General features: G+C 40.4%; 1 protein-coding gene across 2 annotated transcripts in view; it reads right to left on the bottom strand.

The window, feature by feature from the left end:
• The window catches only part of GLIS3 (GLIS family zinc finger 3), a 506,199-nt gene that overhangs the window by 5,840 nt on the left and 475,377 nt on the right, over positions 1-24,982 (bottom strand). For both annotated transcript variants that reach the window (XM_036856374.1, XM_036856376.1), the window contains one exon: positions 24,561-24,736. In XM_036856374.1, the coding sequence (XP_036712269.1) occupies positions 24,561-24,736 (176 nt within the window). The remainder of the gene's footprint in view (positions 1-24,560; positions 24,737-24,982) is intronic.

Genomic DNA, 24,982 nt, shown 5'->3' with positions numbered 1-24,982 from the left:
TCAAGGCAGACTACCCTTGGCCAGGAGGCCTGTTCTATGGTCACTAGGAATATCACCAAAGAATGTGTGCTGAACTGCTCACAAAGCCACAGACCAGCCCTCTAGGAGCTTATGATACAAGACAGAAGGATGGACACAGATTTATGAACAGGGTACACTCACAGTAGAAAACAAAATAATATCCTTTGTAAGTAACCAGTAGTATACTTTATATAGAATCAAGAGAAAATTCCATATAAGGTTTGGGAGGAAGATTAAATTCATGTTAGCAGTATAGACTAGGAAAAAACATAAGGAAATTCCATGTCAAGGCAGGAGAAGAAAGAATGGAAAACTACTGGCTCTTCTCTTTTTGATGCCCTAAGTCTTCTGCATGGACTCAGTAGGCAGACAGGCAAAGGACCCAAACAGATCACTCAAATACGCATATAATTTATCCACCAATATGGACAACTGGCAATTCTCTAGCCGTTAAAGCAATAAAAATCAAGACAATGATAAAATACCATATTCTACCTATCACATTAGCAAAGATTTCTGAAAGTCATTCTTGGTGCTGGACTGAGAGTGGTGGCAAAGGCCCCTGTGCAGAGTGTGCAGACATTGCAAAGGAGTATAAGCCTCTGTAAATCACTTGACAACCTGCATCTAGAACCTAAAAGTGTTCAGACTTCTGGACAGGGGAATTTTTCTTCCAAGAATGTATCCTAAAAGTGTATTCTGAAAAACAGAAGAAATTCTGCAAGAGGTAGTCATCACAGCGCTAGCTGTCATAACAGAAAACCGAGGAGGAAAAATGGCCAACCATAAGAGAACGGTTGAACATGGTATTTTTACCTGATGCGAATGTTAAGTAGCCATGAAAACAGTATTTACAAGGAGTTAACATCGTGGAAAGACCATTATAAGGTTCAGTTGGAAAATAAAGCAAGATACAAAACTGAATAGGGAGACTGGGTTCAGTTATGTGGAAGACTATGTATAGGACAGATTGCAAGGCAACATATTTATAGTTGTCTTTGGGGTTTTTTTGGCTTTATGTTTTTCTGAATTTTAATAGCAGTGAAGGACAAGTACTTTGGAGCCAGACTTCCTGGGTTCAAATCCTAGCTCAACTACTTACCAACTGTGTAGTCTTGATGAATTATTTAGCCTTGCAGTATTTCAGCTTTCTAATTTGTAAAATGGGATTACAAGTAGTACCTATAACTTAGTGAGTTATTATGAAGATTAAATTGAGTTAATATTTACATATTATACAATATAATCTGAGAATATAATTAATATTTATATATTTTAATAACATAATTTATATATGTTTGCTAAATAAGGAAAATAAAAAAGTAAAATTACATCACAATAATGTAGCTCTCAAAAGTAAAATGTTTATTAAGAGAAATAAAATTTTCAAAAGGGCAACAAGTAAGTCCTTCAACAATAACCAAATGTAAGAATGGACAAGGCAGTGGGCATGTAGCTCACTTCCAGTTCCCAGGTGGAATCCTCTGGAACATTCTTGGCCCTCGGGACCTGGGCTATATACCTCTTTCCCATGTTGGTTCCTAGATCCTGCACTAATTGACACACATTCTGATTTCTTCACTCGCCCCCATGCAGGCTCAAAACAGCAACAAACTTGAGTGGGCTGAAAGACCTGGGATGTGCAGTTTCGTTTGGGAGGTTCCTTGGACTAATCTTGACTTTGGGTACCCAGTGGCCAGGCACATGTAATCACGGCATCGCCATCAGGAGGAAAACATTACCATGAACCATCACTGTTGGTTTATTAGAATGTAATGTCGCCTCACTGAACAAAATAGACAATATTTGCTATTTATATCCCTATGCTGGCTCTGTTCATATTTGTCACTCATATATACCCTGATAGCATTCCTCAGTGTAATATTAACCTTCCAGGAAGAGAGACTCCCACAACTCCCCAAATAGGGACATTGATCATTCAGGTATGTCAGGGACGTGATAGAGACTTCCACTGGCCTTTTGTGAAAACCAATTCATTCTCTCTTTCCTGTCTTCTCCCTGCTTTGAAGACATGGCAGGAATTTCACATGGCTTCAATCTACACTTGAGTGCTGTAAAGTGTAAGAGTATAAAAGGTTCGTAATGCAGTGAAATACACCTGGTGATGTTAAATAGTAAACCCAACATCCTGAGCTCCATCTCCCAGTTTCCCCTGTCCATCTGGGTCTGAGTGAGAGGGCCGAGTGAACTGTAGTTCCTGCCTGTGGCTTTCTTGGCTGACACGAGAAACAGTCAAAACCAGAATGGCCCCACAAGCATGTTTTACCACTCTCACAGCCAACTCAGGGAAAGAAAATCCTCTTTATTAAATCCCTCCCTTCAAGAAGCCAGTTACTAGAGATGCCAAATACACTGGTGTGGATGACTGTGGTCACTCAAATCAAAGAGCTTTAACATAGCCTCTTCCCACTGCTATTTCCATAAAACTAACAAAATCTAAAAAAATTCCATCAGGATCTTGCCACACACAAAAACCCAGAGAAAGCCTAACTCATTTTCTGATGAATGGCTCCTGTATTCCAGCTGCTGAATTTCATGTAGTAAGTTTGGAAGGAACACTACCTCGAGGACCCAAAGCAAAATGCAGCAAGATGTTAACACATTTCGTGGGCATAAAACATAAGAGTGATGGCAAAGTCAGCCAATCTGTCAGTCAGTCAGTCAATGATAGTTACTGAGTACTGGTCAAGGTGCTTTTGGAGAGACCAAAGAAGTAGAAGATAACACCTTGTCCTTGAGGATTGATAATGCAGTTGGAACAAGAACACATACACTTATAACAGCAGAAGAATGCACACATAAGTTTATGTTGGCAATAAATATTAGTCATCACATTTAGTTAGAAAATCACCCCTCCCCCATTTTAGAAGTTATTTTACCTCCAAGAATGGAGGAGGAGAAGAGGAACTTGCAGATAAACTGACTTTACTCAAGTTGTAGCTCCTGAAGGTCAAGGAGAATCATTCCTCCTCTTGTCAATTTTGGGAAGTATTTTTCCCTTCTAAAAACAAACTCGTTTTTCTAATTATTAAAATATTTTGAATTAATTATACCAACTAGAAAATGTAGAATAGTATATGCAAAGAAAAGAAAAATTATCTTTATTCCTACAATTCAGACATAGCCAGATATATACACACAAAACTGGAATGTTATACATATTGTTTTGTATCCTGTTTTCTCCCCTAATATTACCTATGAGCTCACATAGTATTAAAAATCATTCTTTTTTTAAAATAAATTTATTTATTTTATTGTTATTATTTTTTTGGTTGCCTGGGTCTTCGTTGCTGTGCACGGGCGTTTCTCTGGTTGCGGCGAGCGGGGGCTACTCTTCGTTGTGGTGCACCGGCTTCTTATTGCGGTGGCTTCTCTTGTTGGGGAGCACGGGCTCCAGGCGTGCGGGCTTCGCTAGTTGTGGCACGTGGGCTCAGTAGTTGTGGCTTGAGGGCTCTAGAGTGCAGGCTCAGTAGTTGTGGCGCACGGGCTTAGTTGCTCCGCAGCCTGTGGGATCTTCCCAGACCAGGGCTTGAACCCGTGTCCCCTGCATTGGCAGGCGGATTCTTAACCACCGCGCCACAAGGGAAGCCCTAAAATTCATTCTTAAAAACCTCTCCTCTTTACTTTGTCATGTGGGGTCACTGACAGCTCTGTGATGATCCGTTAGATCAGGAGTTCATGGTTACTCTTGCTGCTTAATGATGATAAAGTAGCCCCATGAAGCTCAATGTGGATTTCCTTCCCAACGTGGAAGGGGAGTGGAAGAAGTCAGAGGAGAAAGGAATCGCATGACTAAATACAGTAATGGAAGGGTATTCTCTAGGGCAGCGCTGTCCAAGAGAACTTTGTGTGTTGATGGAAATGATCTCCGTCTCACTGTCCAATACAGTAGCTGCATGTGGCTACTGAGCACTTGAGATGTGGCTAGTCGACCAAGGAACCAACTTCTAAGTTTTATTTAGTTTTAATTAATTCAAATTTAAATGGCCACATGTGGCTTGTGGCTACTGTACTGGACAGCACAACTCTAGGGATATCTGCATTCTCAGGTTTAACAGACTTTCAGTAATGTTTCTGATTAAATTCCTAGAGAAAAAACATATGACCCACCAATAGTTTAAATAAAAGACAGATAATGATTCTTAGACTCCTGGCGTTCAAGATAGGAAGTATATTAGACTCTTTATTACATTTATCTTTTCCTTACAAATTTATACTCTAGTCTTGGTAGAAGGAACCAGAGTATAAATACTTCAGTAAATAAATAATGGTCACCCAACTCACAACCCTCATGAGGGCTGACGTGCATTGTTTTAAGCTAAACTTCCAGGGCAATTCAGCTCTCCTGCAGGAACCACTTTCCTTTCTGGAAGTAAGAGAAGGAAAAGGAAACACATCACCCACTTTCTTTCCTGCAGACTCTGGGCCTAACTCACTGTGTGTGTGGGAGTGGCAACAGCATAGGTGGGTCTCCAATTTCCCTACCACTTGATGATGAAATAAAGTTCAATACAGAGGCTCTACCTTACATTTATGGGTGGAGATGAATACCATCAGCCTGAACTTTGTCAAGGTGCTATGTCAGGAGCTGTGCCCCTAATGGGTTTGTTTATATATATAGCAGATGGCTTTGCAAAACAAAATTCTTGTTCTCCTTTATGGTGAGGCTGAGAACCACCACCAAACTCTGGGAGCCAGGAAAAGAGTTGGATGGGCAACATTCAGAATCAAGACTGACCCTTCCCTGCGGTAGGTTCTGCCCAGACCATGATGCCAACTTATAGATGCAGACAGCCCACCTGTGAAGCCCATCACAGGCATCAGGAAGGGCCCCCAGAACTAATTCCTCAACCAGAGTGTGGCCTGATCAGGCTGGGCAGGACCCTTTGTGAAGCTCCTTGGCAACAATGCTGAGACCAATTGCTTCCCAAGACCCCTCAATATCTTCAGACAGGAAAGCCCTTCAATTCCCATGTGATCGGAGAGTATCATTTTAGGCATCCAGGCCAAACACTGTTGTTTTCAGATACTGCCCAAATCTCAGAGTCATCTGTCCCCTTGACCTTTCAGAAGAAACACTGGCTAAGCATGTGCTTGCCTTTGCTATTGTATTTTTATAAAATGGGGGTTCACAGTATCTACTTCATAAGGTAACTGCAAAGATTAAAGAGGATTAAGAGATGACCCATGTGAAGGGCTGAGCATGTGCCTGCACACAGCACTCTACAAATGTTTCTTTTCACTTTTCTTCCCTATTCTTCTAATAACACAAACATTTCAACTTTTATGCCTTCATTTAGTCGACAACTATATGCTAAGCACTTGCTCAAGTGCTGGCGACACAGTGGTGCATAAAACATGCTCCATGCCTTCTTGGAGTTTATGTTTCAGTGAGAAAGAAAGATAAACATATAAATGAAAAATCAAGTAATACAATTTAATATTATATGTGACAATAAAAAGGAAATTTTCTTTAAGGAATATATAGAGATGTAACTCTTTTCTCTAGACTGCATTCAAGATAGGAAGAGGAAAAAGCTCAAATAAGAAAGAAGTTTGGGCACTCCCAAAACTTTTAAAAAAGAGTAGTGATTATGGTTCCTTTTGTTTGGCCCTGTCTGGTGAGGGTAGATATAATTAGGAGGTCATCCCATAGCTCTGCTGAGGACCAGCCCTGGCAGAGTGGGGTTTTTTTTTTTGCCAGTGGTACTGATCAATTAGTGCCTGGGTAGGAGAATAAGCAGATGTCAGTGACAGAGGCAGAGCTGGCAGTGCTCAGCTTTTTGGTGGTACAGCTCTTTGTTAGCCAAGTGGAAGCAGGGATGTATGTTTATGAGCTTTACAACTCTAATCATTTTTCCACAGAGACTATAATTTTGTGGGTTACTTGAGGAAGTGTAGAGTTTTGGGCCTCAGTCATGATTGCTGCATGTGCAGGGGCATGGATAAGCCTAAGTGATGAACGAGAGGGCTCAAATCAGAGAGTTCCAGGGACAGGGACACAGAAAGAAGATGCATGGCCTACTCCCTTTGGCTACCCTAATTTCTTCTTCTCCAGCACTCTTATGGCTCTTTGTGCATTCCCTTGTACTCTCTGGGGACCTTTGCACTCCCCCCTTTAAATACCTTCTGCAATCCGTGATACAAGCCAATGAGCAGAAAAGAGAAAAAAATAGGTAAGTCTCTGGTAAAGCTCTTAAAGGCCATAAGAATATGATCTCTGGCATCACATCTTCTCAGCATGATTTAATGCCCTCCAACTTTACTCAGAGAAAGGCCCAGGGAATCATACACTTATTACTCACATGGTACCTTTTTAAAAAACTTTAAAAAACTCCTTCTTAGGCAGCCTCTGATATACCTGTCTTATAAGTAGGTGATTCAAACAAATGTTCTCATTTTATAGACAAAGAGATGGAAGTTGAGTCATTTGCCTTTAAACCAATACTATGTTTATATGTTATTGTGCAAATAAGAGAAAAGTGGAAAATTCATACAATCATTTTAATATTTACAAACATCCAGCTATTTGCAATTATTCATGGATCTAGCCTTTATCTTAAAACAAATGGGGAGCAGACTAAAACAGTCATCATATACTTTTCTACTAAGTCCAGAGTTTTCTCATTTGCAGTCCCTTTGCTTTGGCATTTTTATAGACATTTTGATTAGTGTTACACCAACCCCTCAGAGAATTCTTTCAGAAGGAAGGAGAGGAACTAATATTTATTTGCTCTGAGATAGGCATTATCTTAGGTGTTTTAAACAGAAAATCTTCATTTTTACAACTTTTAAAAAAACTGAAATATAGTTGATTTACGATATTGTGTTAATTTTAGGTGTACAGCAAAATGATTCAGATATATATATATTTTTTTTCAGATTATTTTCCATTATAGGTTATTACAAGATATTGAATATAGTTCCCTGTGCTATACAGTAAATCCTTGTTGTTTATCTATTTTATGTATAGCAGTTTGTATCTGTTAATCCCATATTCCTAACTTATCTGCCCCCCACCTTTCCCTTTGGCAACCATAAGTATATTTTCTATGTCTGTGAGTCTGTTTTTGTTTTGTATATAGATTCATTTGTATTATTTTTTAGATTCCACATATAAGTGATATCATATAATATGTCTTTCTCTGTCTGACTTACTTTACTAAGTATAATATTCTCTAGATTCATCCATGTTGCTGCAAATGGCAATATTTCATTCTTTTTAACTTACATCAACTTTTGAGTTAAGTAATATTGTCCCCAGTTTATAGACAAGGAAACAAAAACGTTCAAATAACTTACCTAAATCCTCATAGCTACCAAGTTTCAGAACTAGGACTCAAACTCTTGTCTGTTTGGTAACAGTTCATAGAGACTATTAGGGCTTAAGCTCACAGACAAATCATTTTAAACAAAATCTTGCCATTTTTGTTGAGGTCCCTCACTGTCACATAGGCAAAGTTACTCAGACTGGATCAACATTTCATAAAGTATAAACATTTTCATTAGGGAGAAAAGCATTGAATTAATTAACAAAATTGATGATATTACCTAAACACTGAAAAATTCAAAAAACCCTGAAGAGTAGAAACAGAGACATTTTGGAAATTTCTCTTGGCCAATTTTCTGATTTAGTCACTATTTTATTTCTATCCATTGCATGAACTACCTGGATCTGGGTCCAAAGCCTGGATAACCCATTAACCAACTGTGTGTCTTTGCATAAATTATTTTTCTTCTTGAGCCTCCTTTTCTTTTAAAATAATATCTATTTTATAGGGTTGTGGAAAACATTATACATGAGAGCATTTATAAAAGCATCTAGTGCATTCCCCAGCATGTAGTAGGCCCTCAGTAAATAGTAGCAATTATTACTACCATGAAATAAGCTTAGCAGTATTTGTAGATTCTGTATAATGCACATGCAATTCTTAAGCAATTTATCTCTCATAACCCACCACCCTTAGGTATAAAATGATGGTGAAGTGAAGCCTCCACAGTTTGGTTGCTATTTTCCCCCTTAGCTCCTGGTCTTGGCCAACAACCTCAGCCAGGTCTTCATGTAGTCAGAACTCTACTAAGCTTCCTCCCTGGAAGTGATGGAGAACCGACTCTTCATTTTAATATGGAGTCTATAAATGGGGAAGCTACAGGAACAGCTCACAGACTGTGATAGCAAGACAGATTTTTCTTCGGGCTGAGAACTAAACCAGCTTGCAAAGCACTCGAGCTATTTAAGACTGACATTTAAGCAACTACTGTACTAAGAAAAAGGAAAATAATGGAAATAATAACCCTGAACATTCCATTTGGCACCTTCCTTTTGAAGGAACAAGGTTACAGTGGTTGGAAAGCTGACCAGTGGAGCAACCTCCTGGTCCCCTAGCCCCTGGTCAGATGGGTTGCAGCATGAGGGCTTCAAGTTAGACAAGTCCACCTGGTTCCAAGAAGTGGGGCCATTTTCAACTATAGCTTCTACCACTAGCCTGCAGGCCACAGAGAGATGCATTCTGCACACTCTGGGTGCTCTCCTCTGCTCGTGCACCTCACAGAACCTCACCTGGTCTGCAGCAAGCTGCTAACAGCATTTATTACTGTGAGCCACACTCGCTCTCCAAGTTGTACACCTGGGGTAGGGGAAGAGGAAGATGGTCTGCTACTGATGTCTGCAAAGTTTCAAATAAGGGGATGAGAGTGGGCAGAGCATTTTGCTGAAAAGGGCAAAAAGGAAATGGGAGAAAGCAGAGTGAGAAGGAAGGCATGTATAAAACCCTTTTGGTTAAAAGATGTAATTGATTTTCATTAAAATATCTTCAACCCAACCAAAACCGTAATGCGTGGTGGCCTATGGCTTCCAAATTCTCAGAATGATAAGCTGCCGAAGTAAACTAATTGCAATGTGTCTCAATAATTGCCATGTGTGGGTATATACAGTTACAGTAAAATGGTTCAGTGAATCCTGATAATGACAATGCACGTATGGCAATTATATAAAACAGAGACGCTCAAAACCAGAAGACCCAAAGATTCTTAACATGGATATTAAAGCCAGCTTTGCCATTTATTGGCTGTGTGGCCTTGAGGAAACCATAGCCTCTCTGAGCCTATGAGTCCCTATTGATAAAAGGGGGAAAATAATACTATTGTGGCAGCATGATCCTCATGGTAGGGAGGGGGAGAAGCACAGGGAACAAACGGAAAGAGATTCAGTGCCCAGTTGCCCATGATTTGCCTCCTGTACTCCATCACCCGCCTATGACTCAAAAATCCTGGATACATATAAAGCCCAGAATGAAGGGTGGAGGAGTTGGACATTCTGAGTCTGATGGGTGTGTGAAGTAAACACTTTGGCCACGGGTCAAGGTTGAAAGGAATGAGTTGGGAATTTCTCTATGAGAGGGGGTTACTCTGTTGCTGGTGTATATAACCCTCCTAGGTGGCTACAAGGATCAAATGAAATAATAAGTGTGAAAATATTTTGCATACAGTAAAACACACTGAAAATTCCAGCCCCTACTGTCTCATTATAAGCCTGGTGTTACTTATCATCCTACATTCTCTGAGTACAAAGGTAAATTTGCCCTCGGTTGTGTCAAGCTCTGTTGCATAAAGTTCACAAGCAACCCTTTGACTCAGGAGTACTTGAGCCAAAAACAGAACAAGGAAAGCACGGCAAAGAATGAAAATTTAATTCTGTCTGCCCTTGTCCTTCCAAGCAAGCTTTGCTGTAAGAAAGGTCTGGCAGAGAAGAGGATTCCAGATAGAGACGAAAAGGGACATTAACATGAAATGCTGCAGCCTCCCCTGAGAGCCATCCTGGTCCTCTACAGCTTTTAGGTTGTGCTGCATTTACAGGACTTCCCCGGAAGGTAAAGGGAGAAGGAAGCTGGAAAGTATTTCCTCAGTCACTAGCCAACTGCTTCCTTTGGATTATCTCTGATTGGGGAAGCACGGTGAGGTGGCACTAAGTCCTACACTTAGGGTCTAGGCCTGTGCTTGTTAAAGTGGGGGCCACAGCATCAGCTCCACCTGGGCTCTACGGCAGACACAGTGAATCAGAACTTCTGGGTGAAGGGCCTGGGAGTGTTCATGTTAACAAGGTGTTTTTTACACTAAAGGTTTAGAAGCCCTAAGAACATCTTTACATGATTTTCAATCTTTGGCAAGTTTTCCAAATGGAATACCAATAGGAAAAAACAGAACAGCTCTGATTTCATTTGAAATGGAGGAGGAGAGCTCTTTGTGTGGGCATCTCTTCCCCCTGGGCTCACCCCCAGCCCTTTCTGCTGGACTCTGGGGGCTCTTGGGGATAAAGCAATGATGACTGTCCCAAAGTGACTTGAGATTACAGATATAGATCAGGATGATCTCCCTCCCCACCCCAGTACCATTCTCTTCTTGGGCAAGGTGCAATCACGGGACCTCAGTTGAGTGACTCAGAAGTTCTGGGCTTACTGTTGGTCCCACACTGATCTTGTGGCCTAGACTTCTGCTGTCTAGCTGTAACCAAACTCCCACGTTATATCCGTTCCACTAACTAGGTGATTTCTTGTTTCCCCGAATCCAAGTCTATGACTATATAACTTTCCAGCATTCTAATCTCTCTAAGAGTGGGCACCATCTCACACTTGCACCAATGGCTTGATTGTTTCTCCTGCTGAACCTCTGCCTCACAGCTAAGTCCTTGTTACATACTGTTAAGCTTCCCCCAAATCTGCTGTCTAGAATATTATAGTGAGATGAAATCTGGGCTTGAAGTAAAAGTAATCTATATAGGTGGGTTTAAGAAAGCAGAGTGGACTCTGCATTTGTAAAACCTGATGTATGTCACTGGATCCCCAAATTCCTGCCACTCCTTTCCATCTGGCTACCAGGAAACTTGCCTTTTCATCTTGTCAAACCTTGGGGACACTGACTACTAATGTGGATAACTCAATTTATGATCTGTCATCCTCTGCTCCGCCCCTCCAGCTAGACAGCCTTCTTCCCACTGCCACCTGAGGGTCACACTCTGATGAGTGTGTCTAGTCTACAGGGTCTTTCCTTTCCTGCTTACTCTCATCCCACTGCACACCAAACTCTCAATTTTAAAGTATGTATTAGGTATCTCAAATGTGCCACGTACTACAGGGATTAAATAGATGACATGATTCCTTGCCTACATACGGACCATGAAGAATACTGTCTCACGGTTGAGTTCAAAGGTTTTGCTTGCCAAGAACCATTCCTTAGATATAAGCTCAGGAAAGGCAGGGACTTCTATTTTCTCTATTGATGTAGCTTTAGCACCCCAAGCAGGACCTGGCACATAATAGGAGCTGAATATTTGAGAATGAATAAATGGATGAGTGAGTGATACTTACATATAGAGCCTTTGGTGAAGATACTGATGGTAAGAGGAACCACAACTGAGCTCAAAGATTTTGATCTATGAACTTTGTACATAATAGCCTATCAGGAGTTTCAGAAAAATAAAGTGACTTCCCTTTCTAACAGTGAAATTTTCTTTTAATGGAGGAAGAAACAAAGACAATGGAAATACAATTGGCCCTGTCAAGATGACCTGGAGAGTTTTGCTGCTCCAAGCCACCATTTTCTGCTGGATGCCAGGAGGGTACTGAACCTGAAGAGGAACAAGAGTGGGCAGGAGAATTAAGTGGCTCAACTCATCCACAGAACACTTTGTACTCTTTTAGGAAAGCATCCCAAGGTCAAGGAACCTAGTCAACTAATCTGAGTTTCATCTCTAAATAGGAGCACAAATATATTTCCTACTCTCTTCATAAAGTTATAATGAGGATTCAGGTATTCATCCAACAGATATTTTATCGAGCAGTTTCTTTATAGCTACCATGCACTGACAATGATCTTGTACCTAAGAGTAATTTATAAAACATATATTGCAATATAAATCTATGTACTATCACTGACCTCAATGGTATTGATAAAAACACTACATCAGCCCAGATCCACAGACACAAACAACCTTGGGGTAAATATTTGGCTAATTCAGATCCCCTGAATCATTCTGCCATTCTGATGACAGAATTTAAGAATCTGAAGTAAAGGCTTTGCTTTGGGATGTGTGATATGAGATTGGGTTTGCGGAGGAATGTGGGAGAGGAGTGGCTGGTCGTTACACTTAAATGATCTAGAAAAATGCCTGAATGTTTTTACTTCAACAGACTTGCATCTTTAAGGTCTAGTTCTCAAAGACCTTACAAAAGAACGAAATAGAGAGTTTAGTCAGAGCAATCTGGTTAGAAAGCAAAACTTTCTGTAAAGAGAAAGAGCACTCACAATTGTAAGTAAATCGACTAGAAATTCTAAGGAACTAGGACTGTTTTGCAACATGGTCTGAGCCCAGATGACCTGAATGGGCACAGATCAAGCCAATTCTAGTGTTTTATTGTTGTTCTGTTTTATTAACACAGTGGCCTTGCTACCAGTAACAAGATGTTTCTGATGTGTGTGTGGGTTTTCCCTTTAAGGAAACTCCAACCAAAGCTATTCACATTTTTTCTTCTAAACGATGAGTTGCTTATCATATTTACAAGGAAAACTGCAACTAAAAATACAAGAATTACAAGACACGGATTGCCTTTAGTATGTTCAGACCTGAAGAGTTCAAATGAGCAGCCCCTAAAATAGAGTTATACGACAATATTTAACTTGATTTTAAGATCTCTATTCATTAAAGGCTAAACTTCATGAGTTTCAGATATAAGACAAAACATTTGCTTCTGGAAAAAATGTCATTGCTTCCCCCAAAGAATGAAAAAGCACTAAATCTGTAATAATGTTCATTAAACACTTTTCTATAGTTTTTAAGTTAACTGACAGAGAAGTCACAGTAGTCAATGAAACAGAAATTTTCTGGATCTTTTCCTTCTCTTCAATAAATTTTTGACTTCCAATTAAGAAAACAAACTGTCATGCTGCCAATGACACAACCTGACTGGCAGGTGAAAGAGCAAGTGAACTACTTAATAAATAATATAGATACCCAAGTAGTGGCTCCTGTTACTTAATTCCTATTATAACTAAACTACCTTTAGAGCTCAATAAAAATATTAAAAGATGTTCAGTCACATTACTAACCAAAGGAAAAATCAAAACAACTTTTCTGTACAAATTGGCAGGTATTAAAATGACTGACAGGGGGCTGGTGGTGGTGGTGGTGGGATGAACTGGGAGACTGGGATTGACATGTATACACTGATGTGTATAAAACGGGTAAGTAATAAGAACCTGCTGTATAAAAATAAATAAAATTCAAAAAAAATTTCAAAACACTTAAAAAACAAACAAAAATAATAAAAAATGACTGACAATATCTAGGGTGGGGAAATGAGTGCTCTAATGCACTGCTGGTGAGAGTCTAAATTGGTATGGACTTTGTGAAGGAATATATAGCAGTATCTATCCAGCTTTAAAATGTGCATACCCATTCATCCAGCAATTTCTCTTTCAGAAATATTTACTAAAGAAAGAATGCAAAGAGATATATATGTGTGTGAGAGTACTTGTGTAAACACACAATATACATAAGGAGATTTAATATAGCATTGTTAATAAAAGCAAAAAGTGGAAAAAACCATAAATGTCTTTCAACAGTGGAATGATTAAAAAATGACAAGTTCCCATAAGTATTATACTATACAATTAAAAAGAAGGAGTTGATCTACATACATTGACCTAGAAAGCAAAAGCATACATTTTGTTAAGTTAAAAAAAAGTGGGACTTCCCTGGTGGCACAGTGATTAAGAATCCGTCTGCCAACGCTGGGGACACGGGTTTGATCCCTGGTCCGGGAAGATCCCACATGCCGTGGAGCAACTAAGCCCGTGAGCCACAACTACTGAGACCGTGTGCCACAACTACTGAGTCTGTGCTCTAGAGCCCGTGAGCCACAACTACTGAGCCTGCATGCCACAACTACTGAAGCCCACGCACCTAGAGCCCGTGCTCCGCAATGAGAGAAGCCACCGCAATGAGAAGCCCGCGCACTGCAACGAAGAGTAGCCTCCGCTCGCCGCAACTAGAGAAAGCCCGTGCATAGCAAAGAAGACCCAATGCAGCCAAAAATAAATAAATTAATTAATTAAAAAAAAAGTAAGTCATAAAATAAAATGCAGAATGTGAGGCCACTTTATAATAGGGCACATGTTTTGTACATATACATGCATATATTTCATTTTCAGAAGCATTTAAAAAAGTCTAAAAGGAATACTCACCAATCTTAATAATCATTACCTTTGAGCAGTGGAATTAAGGTGAACATAGTCTGGGAAGCAACTTAAACTCTTTATAAGGTTAAGTACCCTAAGTACCTTTAAAAAAATGAACAGGTAAAATTTTTTTTCTAATTTAAAAAGTCAATAAGAATTTTAAAACTGCATTTAAGGAATGTGTTAAGAATCCAGTTAAGCCTGGTTTGATGATTTAGTAATCAGGCTTCCAAACAATTTCTCCCAGCAGGTGTGTGCTTGAGCAAACACGGCACATGAGAGCACGGGCGTGTGCATGCGCGTGGGCACACACACACAGAGACACACAGACACACAAATACACATACACACCTGTGGGGTAACACCACTGCGGGCAATCAGAGGGTGAGCTATCCCTTCCCTACAGGGACTGTGACCGCTCTTAATCCAGTGGTGAAGAGCATAGATTGTTGTCAGATGGTCCTGGGTGTAGTTTCCAGCTCTACCATTTCAAGATTAAGAAATCATGGGCAAGTTACTTAATGTTTTAGCGATTCAGATTCCTCAGCTGTAAAATGGGAATAAACAATGCCTTCTTTATAGGGTTGTTATGAGGACTAATAAGAAAGGGCACTGTAAACATGCACCATACTGCCTGACACAGGGGAAAAAAAAGGCAAACATTTTCAGCAATCAGTATGCAAAATACACAAGACAAGTGGTTGGTGGGAAATCACTTTGTCTCATGAATCATAGTACCTGTATTGCCAGCAGAACTTTAGCCCTGTAAGGAACCTCATCTTTAATGGTTCCACATTTAACCTTCACACAAAAATAATTCCCAAGCTAACTAAAAACTCTTACAGTACTGTAGCTACAGGCATCATCATGAAGGAGAATGAGTGTGGGCTTTGGGGTCAGACTGTGTTTATAAAACCAGCTCTGATATTCACTAGGTATGTGACTTGGGGCAAGGTGCTTAAACTCTCAGTCTCACCTGGGAGGCTAGAGTATATTAATATTTTTATTAATGTTATTGTGAGGATTAAACAATACAAGTGGAAGTATCCAGCACACCCAGTATCTGGTACACAGTAGAAAAATGACAACAATAATAATAGCTCTAATTAACTGAGCATATACTGCAGACCAGGCATTTTCTCTCATTCTTACACCAACTCTGAAAGAGAAGTATCACTATCCCCCTATTATACTCAGAATTTAAAAAACAAAACAAAGAATCAAAACAAAATGAAAATAGACTCAGATATAGAGAATGGGTGGTTTGCAGAGGGGAGGGTGGTCAGTGAAACAGGTGAAGCAGACTAAGAGGTACAAATCTCCAGTTATATAAAAAGCCCCAGGGATGTAATATACAGCATAAAGAATATGGTCAATAATATTGTAATAACTTTGTATGGGGACAGATGGTTACTAAACTTGTGGTGATTATTTCATAATGCATGTAAATGTCAAATTTCAGTACACCTGAAACTAACATAATATTGGACACCAACTGTATTTCAATAAAAATAAAATAGTCAGGAAACTTAGATTCAGGACACTGCATGACTTGCTCATAAGATTCCAATTCAGATCTGCCTGACTCCAAAGTCTTTTTCTGCAGACTTTTCTACAGCTTTTTCTACAGCTCACTGTTTCTCTTCCTTTATCACCTTGGGCAAGTCACAACTTCCTCTTCTGGAAATCTCCTCTTCTGAGACACTGTGACCAATTTGGGGGTATGTAAGTTAGTGGCTGGGAATGCTTTGAAAACTGAAAAGTGCTTTCAAAAACAAGGGACTTGCACCTACGGGCCCTGGGAATGCCTCAAATTACCTCTTCCACAGGGCTGCCACTGCTCAGAATTTCACTACTCGACACTCAGTACCAGATGTGCAAATACTCATGAGAAGGAGTATTGCATTAAATTTACCTTAATGTATAAGTGAATCATTAAATCATCCTATTTCCTCTAGGGAGAGGTCTCAGGCAGTTGGTAAGCACTGGATATCTAAAGAGATGAACAGGAAAATAAGAGGAAGTGCCCAGAGAAAAGACGGGCCCTGAAAACTTGATTCCAAGTCACAATTTTGCCAACGGCTGGCTCCACCAACCAGTTTAAGAAACCATGGGCAAAATCCCTCTCTTCCTCCTCCCCTTTTTATTAATTCATATTTATTCAATAAACTTTTATTAAGCATTACCATGTACCAAACATTTTGAGGAGATACGATTCCTGTCCTAAGGAAACTTAGAATTTAGTGATGATTATTTGATTTAGATTTAGTCCTCTAATATCCTTACTGATATATGGGTTTAATCTGTGAGTGTGTGTGCAGATGCTTAATCACATATGTAGATTATTCACAGTTCAATTTTCCATAATCAATCAAACAGCTCTTCTGATTAAGATGACCATCTTACACACCTGTCGTAAAACCCAACGTGTTGAAATTCTGACTGCACTCATATACACACTTGAATTTAACTTTTGTTTTATAGAATTAGCACACTGTCAGAATTTATCAAGTATTAGTTATGTAAAATTGCTCTTGGGATAATTTTGTAGTAATTAAGTATATAAGAGTAATTAAGAATTTCCCTGGATCTAATCATCAATCCCCAGTACTATATAAGCATTAATAACATCAAGGCTGATACCAAAAATTATTCCTGATTATGACCGCTGATGATAATATCAGCTGATAATATCAGAATAACGTGAAGTACACTCATTGGCTCCTTCTCTTTGTGACTATGTCACAACTTTCTCAGTGAAGACGATTACACTGTTGATTTATCAATCTTATTTGTCTTCCTGAGATTTCAAGGCAAAGTTGTGACACATGCTTAAGTTCTAAGCAATACAATTTCTAGACTTACTGCTTTATTATTTCACAACCTCACATATGCAGATGTGACTAAATTTCCTGTGGGAGGGAAGTATGTTTACTGTCTCTACAATTTGCCTTTTAAAAAAATAAGCTTTAAACATTTAACACTATAAACTCCCAGAACTGAGATCAGTCATGGCTGTAACCCATAGGGCTCTTCTGGAAAGTACCATTGCACAATCACTGTTAAGTAAACAGCCAACACAGAGGAAGAAGTTAAGCTTGTACCTGCCACTCCATTTCATTTAAGTATCAGTGCTCTGAGGTTTCTTCAGTTTGAAAGACGGTTTGGTTGTTTGGTAGGACAAGCCATTTACAACGTGTTTTGTTCTTGGAGGCCTGTTGGTGTCTGGAAACCTTTTGTTGTCCGCACTGAGGTGGGAAAATGCCACTACTGTCTGGGAGCTCACTGGCCTGCTTCTTCGGGGCCTGCAGGCACACTTTAAATCATGAGAAAGACAGCTTATGAACCACAGGAGCCAGGACCAGCAGAGAAGGCTCTGCTTTTCCCCGCTGCTGCCTTGATATCAAACAGCTCAGGCTGGGGAGACAGCTTCATGGTGATTTCCTAATGAAATCTAATGACTGGATCTTGGATGATGGAAATCTTTGTGTTGGCAACTGGCAACTCCAGAGGGGTGAAAATGGGAGCAAGCAGTGGAAAGTATAGAAACCTAAGAGAATAGGGAAGAGGGGCAGAAAATGGGGCAGAACCCTCAGAAAGAGGCCTCTAGGCTCTACCACTGATTTCCCAGAGGCAATCAATGTGAATGAATCCGTGAGATAGTTCCATTTTACAGATTAGAAGACGGTTCCAGAGAATCTTTGGCACACCCTGTAGTCTGTCTATCCAATAAACATTATTAACAGAACCTCAGTTTTGTCGAGCATGGCAATGAACTAAAATACCTGTCTTCCCAGACTCCCTTGCACGTGAGGGTGGCCATGGGACTAAGTCTGGGGTACACCTGTCCTCCACTCTTCTCCCTCACTTTTGCCTGAAACTGAGACAAGAAATGAATGGAGAACATCACCATCCATATTGTGACCAGGAGGATGGAAGCCACTGTTAAAGACGGCAAAGCAGAAAGCCGGAGGAGACTGGGGCACCATTGGCTCCATGGGGCTGCTTCTCCTCCATGCACTGTTTACTTTTAGATGTCTTGTCACATGAGAAGAGTACACTGTGCATGCTGCTATAACATGATAAACAAATCCTGAGAAGCCCTTTGCTCTGTACAAATGTGTATGACAAATAACAGGCTCTTTGGGAAAACCAGGATTGGGACAGACCACTCAAAATCTATGAAACCTACTCACTGCAGGAGTAACAAAATAATCAAGAGAGGATTTGGGCAGCCGGTTCAATGTGGCTGGAGGCTCTTTGGTGGTTATTAAAAATGGACAAAAATGTTGACTGGAAATGACGGCTTGCAGGAACTGAGACAGCAGGTGATAGAATGAGCACTTAGGAAGAATTGTGATTTGCCATCAGCTGAGGGCTGGGCAGGCCAGGTGTGTACCTTTCTGGGGACGCAGCCCCTGGGATCATGCTCATTTCAAATTTTATAGAAAGAGAGCAGAAAGGGATTCTGCTTATGTAGCAGATAGGCTGAGGGCTTCTTCATTTTCTCCTTCTCTTGCCATCTCAGCTCCTCTTGCCTAGGAAAGATTGTGTGTGAACAAACAGAGTTCCACATTATTTTGACATCCCCTATTTACCACTTTTATCTGAGCGAACTGGACTGTTTATTTAAGTCACTGCTGTTTGGGTGTTCTATGCAGGCAGTCCAATATAATCCCAAGACTTAGGATGTAATGTTCCTACCTCGCCCATTCCATTCTCTACACAGTGCCCTGGCCGACTTTCCTAAATACCACGCTGGCCTCTTCACTCGGCAGCATTACACTCAGTGTGGCCACAGATCCCATTATGAGCTGGTCTTGCGGGTCCCTCAGCCTTCTCTCCCTCTACTCCACGACTGAAGCTGTATATCCCAGCCGTACACCAACTGCCTCTGGCTCATCTCTCTAGGCACACACCATGCTGTCATTTGTGTTCTTGCCTGTGTGCTTTGCTTCCCCCTGCCTGCAACGCCTCTCGCCACTTGGCTTACCCAGTGATCTATTTACCATCAAAACTCTATTCAGAAAAAAAACCAAAAAAAACAAAAAAAACTCTATTCAGTGAAAGTGCAGAGTTCTAACCACTGGACATGCAACGGACTATTACTCAGCCATTAAAAAGAATGAAAAAATGCGATTTGCAGCAACATGGATGGACCTAGAGATAGTCATACTGAGTGAAGTAAGTCAGACAGAGAAAGACAAATATCGTATGATATCACTTATATGTGGAATCTAAAAAGAAATGATACACATGAACTTATTTACAAACCAGAAACAGACTCACAGACTTAGAGAACAAACTTAAGGTTACCAGGGGGGAAGGGTGGGGAGGAGGGATAGACTGGGAGTTTGGGATTGACATGTACACACTGCTATATTTTAAATGGATAACCAACAAGGACCTACTGTATAGCACAGGGAACTCTGCTCAATGTTATGTGGCAGCCTGGGTGGGAGGGGAGCTTGGGGGAGAGTGGATACATGTGTATGTATGGCTGGGTCGCTTTGCTGTGCACCTGAAACTATCACAACATTATTAATCGGCTATATTCCAGTATAAAACAAAACAAAACAAAAACTCTATTCAAGAAGAAACTCTATTCACCTCTAGGACCCCTTCTCTGACACCTTCTTCTGAATAAACTGGGAGCCTCTGATACATTCTTATTGCATGTATCACATTGCATTGATTAAATGACATTCATGTTTGCCTGACAAAAGTGCGTGACCAATAAACACTTGCTGAATTGAACTTGGCCTCTCCTTGATGGGTCCAGAAGCAGGAAGGTTGTGAAAATACTGTCCTAGGAATTCCCACAGCATTCTAACAGCTTGGAGTGAATAGAGCATTTAAAAAGAAATTATCCATTAGTACCATAACAAAATGTACAAATATCAACTCTCAGGCAACTAATCCAGGCAAAATTCTGAAGCTTGCCCGGGCAAGAGAATGGTCCTAAAGAGAAAGAAAAGACTGAAGAACAAGCTTACATGATTGGAAAGAGTTGTCCTTATGTTTACGTCTTAAATAAAAGACTAAAATGTACTAGGAAGTTGCCTCGGACATGCCACCCAGAGACCTGTAAATGCTACCAGTATTCAAACATTAAAAGAAATGACACCTTATCCACCCTTACTAACGAAGGCAGTATGAATGGATGAAGTGGATGCAGAATCAACAAAACTGAGCTCTGGTCCTGGGTCATCCACTAGTTAAGGGAACTTGAAAAAGCAGTGCTATTAATCTTTTCAAAGTGTGCCTTTTACAAAATACCTCGTAATAAATATATCCATGGAGCACACAACATCTAAGCTCGTATCAATTAGTACACCATGAGCAAAACTCAATGGACCTCATTTTCTTCTTCATCTATAAGACTAAAGCCACTCTGAGTACTAACCTTTCATGGCTCTATGTAATGCAACAGCATCTACCTACAAGTGTATATTCCACGGATAGATATAAACACATACTTATTTTGATGTGCCTTTGACTTAAAAATAGGTAGCTTAAGAATGTGGCTTGGAAATGTGGACTTCTTGTTAAAGACGCCTGTGTACTTTGCCAAGGCAGCAATGCCTAGACATTTAATATTCTTCTATGTCTCAGTTCCCATCTCTAAAAATACAGTGATGACATTTTTCTCTGACCTCTACCTGCAGTAGGGAGCACAGAGAGGATGGGGGTGACAACGCTCATTAAAGCCATGAACTTCTTGAAAGAAAGAACAAATATTCACTGTAGCTATCGTGCTAGCAATCCCGACACTGCTTGGGGCTTTAAAAATCTACTTTTAATGGGGCTGAAGTTCCTTGTTACCAAGATGCTATATAACACCATTGAGCAAACTAGTGCAACCAAAGCTGAAAGGCACGGCCAATAACAGCAACTCATTTAGAGGGTCTCTGCTCCCCTCACTCCCAGCACCGTAGTGCCCACTTGAAAAATATTAGATCAATTTGGGCCCTTATCCTAAGGAGTAGTTGATGAGAAATGCTCATGCCCAGAAAGTTTCACAAAAACATTTTCAGAAAAAATGCTTGAGGAGGAAGTAAGTCTGCATCTGGATCCCTACTCCCTAAATTCTAGCAGTTGCCCAGGGGCTAATGCATGAACACTCCCTTTGCAAGCTCTTCACTGCAGCCACTTGCCCATCCTCCTGGGAGAAAGTCATGATTTCCAATTTGCATAACTATATCTTATCTCTTCCAGAAAGGCTTGTTGTATGTATCTATTTTAGAGCTGCTACTGTCACTGGCAAAGTCCACTGAGGTCCCCAGGAAAAATAAGACACAACCTAGGTGATAAGATAACCTCTTCTTTTGTGTTTACTTTCACTTGCCTATAGCGGGCCTTGCACTTAATATGTCGGATTAGCGTTCCCAGTGCAGAACTGCTGTGCCAGACACTTCAGCTTGGCATGCATTGTGCAGAAGCACTGAGCACGACACTGCAACTGAAGATGAGGATGGCATGCTATTTGCAGAAATGCTGCACTGGACACGCAGGAACTCCTCCCACCCCTCTGCAGGAGAGAACCCTATAAAGCAGCCCAGCCTCCATCCAGCCTTTCTGGGAGAGCCTGTGTTCTAGAGCAGGAGCTGGAGCCTCTCCATTCTTTGATCAAAGCATAAAGGTTTCCTTTGCTTCTGAAACGAACTCAGTCTCGTTCTACTGGCTCCAACAACACTGGGCAGAAGGACCTTTGTTGGGGAACAACTAGGGAGGATCGGTAACACTATTAGCGGTTTCTCACTGGCCATGGGAATTTTTAACAATTAAAGTGAAATTAAAAAAAAACCACACAATTTCAAGTTTCAACAAAACTTGAGAAAATTCATTGTTCAACTAAAAATGAGAAATATGGCAGAAGAGTCTTTTGCCGAGAGGCAGGGCAAAATGATAAGGTAAATCCCATTATCTGTACCCTCTTGTTTCATTATTCATTTGGTGAATGAGAAAGTGTCAATCACTTATTCAGTAAATACTTACTAAATGCCTACTTTGCACCAAGTATTATGCTTGCCCTAAGACTACAAATATTATTCCTATTCTCAAATAGTCTAATAAAGAAAAGGGAGTAGAAGGAAGAGCATTAATTAGTTAAGCTCCTACGCGGTACCAGGTGCTCTGCTTGCTGAATTCTCGTAACAACTGATGAGAGAAGGTAGGTAAGACTCCTCTCATTTAATGAAAGTGAACTGAGGCTCAATAATTTGTCCAGAGTCACACAGTTGAGTAGATTGGTATTTGCATTCAAGTTGGTCTAATTCCAAAATCTCTTTTAGAATTTCTTTAGAAAGCAGAAAAAAGAAGAAAAGAAACCACCCATTATCCTACCACCATGATTAAAAAAAAAACCTGTCAACATTTTGAAGAATTTCCTTCCAATATTTTTTCATGCAAGTAGGTTAATTTTTGAAATTTGAAAATGTGTTTTTCACAATTGTAATCAAAGTGTGTTATACTGCATTTCACTGGAATTATGACACCGTTGACTGTGAAATGCTCCATTGTTCTATACAGCACCAGAAAGAAAAATCACTGCCAATTACATGATGCCACTGACTGGGATATGTTCAGATTTCAGCAGTGTTAAAATATGAAGGTAAAAATTGTGTGTCTTAGAATCAGTGACCTATTCTGCATTCCACAAACCCCGAACTCATGTTGTTTGCCTCCTGCCTGTAGGTGAGGGTGGCTTCAGAGCACCTGAATCTCCCCCGCATTAGAAGAGCTCCTTGTCAGGGTTGGGAGGCCCCCCTCAGAAGACAGAGTGCTCTGTTTGTCTTCCTCACACATTCATTGCTTTACGCATAGTAGGCACTCAAGGAATGTTTCTTGGTTGAGTAAACACATAATAAAGCTTGAGAAGAAATTTACTGACAGAAGAAGGTAAAAATTACTACAGACCCAAGTTTTGTTGGGGAACGGGGGGTCTGTGTGACTACTATCAGGGAGAGGGGAGAAGCAATGGATGGAACTTTGAGCCAGAGCCAGTGGCCCTGGGCTTTCCAAGATTCTTCCCTTCCAACAACCTGCCACTGTCTGCATTTTGTCTCCTCATGGGCTGTCTAGACCCCTGCTTTGATGTTCTTATCCAAACCTAGCTCCACAGTACTGCTTGATTCTGCCATCTTGGGAAGTTATTCACACTTATCCACACAGCTTGAATACTGATTTAGATTTGTTTGGGGATACTACCCATTAATTTCAAGTAATAACTCATAAAGAGCAAACTCAGGAATCAACATGAGACAGATGGAGATGAGTCATGTTTCTCAGGTGCTGAAACTCTCAGTTTAAATGTATGGTATCCCTTCTGCTTATACAGAAGGTGTGTCTGTCCTTAGGAAGTAAAAGGCTATGTATACTTTGAGTCTATATGATTTGACAACTCAACTTTCTATGGATGTTCACTAAGATATCTGCCTGAGTCAGCAAAATTGGTTTAAGTAAAGAAAAGAAATTAAGCTAAACTTAGTTCTCCATGCATGTTCTAGGTTAAACACATTTTGAAAACCATCATGATTTCTCTTGCCTTCCTTCCCTCCTCTTCTTCCATGAACCCATCCAGTATCTACGTGTCTTTACAACACGTGAAGAACTGTGCTAAATTCTCTAAGAGAAAGAACAGTGGGTCAGAAAATTCTGACTTTAGAAAGAAGTTTACACATTACCAGTGAAGACAAGTTTTACTCACAGAGAAGTAAATTACAAGGGAGACAGAGCTTAAGTATCAATAATACCAGAAATACAGGTGATATGCAATCAAGAGTTTAAAGCCAGGAGAGATTACATCCAGCAAGGAGATCAGGAAAGGTTTCAGAGAGAAGTGCCATTTCATCGGGGCCTTGAAGGATGGAGAGGATCTGGGCATATGGGAATGGGGGCAAAGCCCTGTGAGAGGAGAGGCATGCATGGGCAAAAGGACTCCTGTTGTTTCCCTTGTACACTGTTTATTGTTTAGGAAACAAGATGCTGTTGTTAGGGCCTAACCATGAGGTGTTAAAAGTGCTGGGTCAATGAATGGATCATCACCTTGGGCTGACCACTTGGGGGTGTCCTAAGTCATACCATCTTAGGGTCAAAGCCAGGAAGATACTGCAACATTTCATGCTGATTAAGTGTGAAATTTTAGAGGAAAGTTATTAAAGCCAAAGCCTGGTGGTGTATAGCAGGACATCTGAAATCCACAACAGGTAACCAAGACACCTGATTAAAAGCAACAGCACAACATCACTTTTCAAAACTCAAGGGACTGTCAGCTACTTGCTTACCATGGACATGGATTCCATTTGGTTGAAAAGAAGAGTTTGTTTCTGGCTGATAAGACTTCAGGTGTGATCCTGAGGGCTGCTGGGTATGGGCAGGCTGTGTTCTCTGCATTATTGAAGGAGGAGCTGGAACTCTCCGGGGGCTGATGTGGTGAGGAGATGGAGCGGAAGGTGCAAACCTGAGAAAACAATGATAAAAGGAAACATAAGAGATGTAAAATAGCAGGAGCAAAGACAAACTCTTCAAAGCCAAATTCTAATTCCCTATTCTGGCTGTATAAGAGTGTGACAAAAAGCCCTTTAAAAAAAACTTAAGACTTTTCTCTCCCATTTTTAACCACTGACTTCTCAATTGAGATACTGAAGGAATAAAAGAGATCAACCAAGGGAAAATCTAGTCACAGTCTGAGTTTGTCAAGCTTCTT

The sequence above is a fragment of the Balaenoptera musculus genome, chromosome 6 (genome assembly GCF_009873245.2).
Source record: "Balaenoptera musculus isolate JJ_BM4_2016_0621 chromosome 6, mBalMus1.pri.v3, whole genome shotgun sequence".
NCBI classification, from domain to species: domain Eukaryota; kingdom Metazoa; phylum Chordata; class Mammalia; order Artiodactyla; family Balaenopteridae; genus Balaenoptera; species Balaenoptera musculus.
The sequence above is the reverse complement of the archived record's forward strand: the minus strand, read 5'-3'. Positions and strand labels throughout refer to the sequence as shown.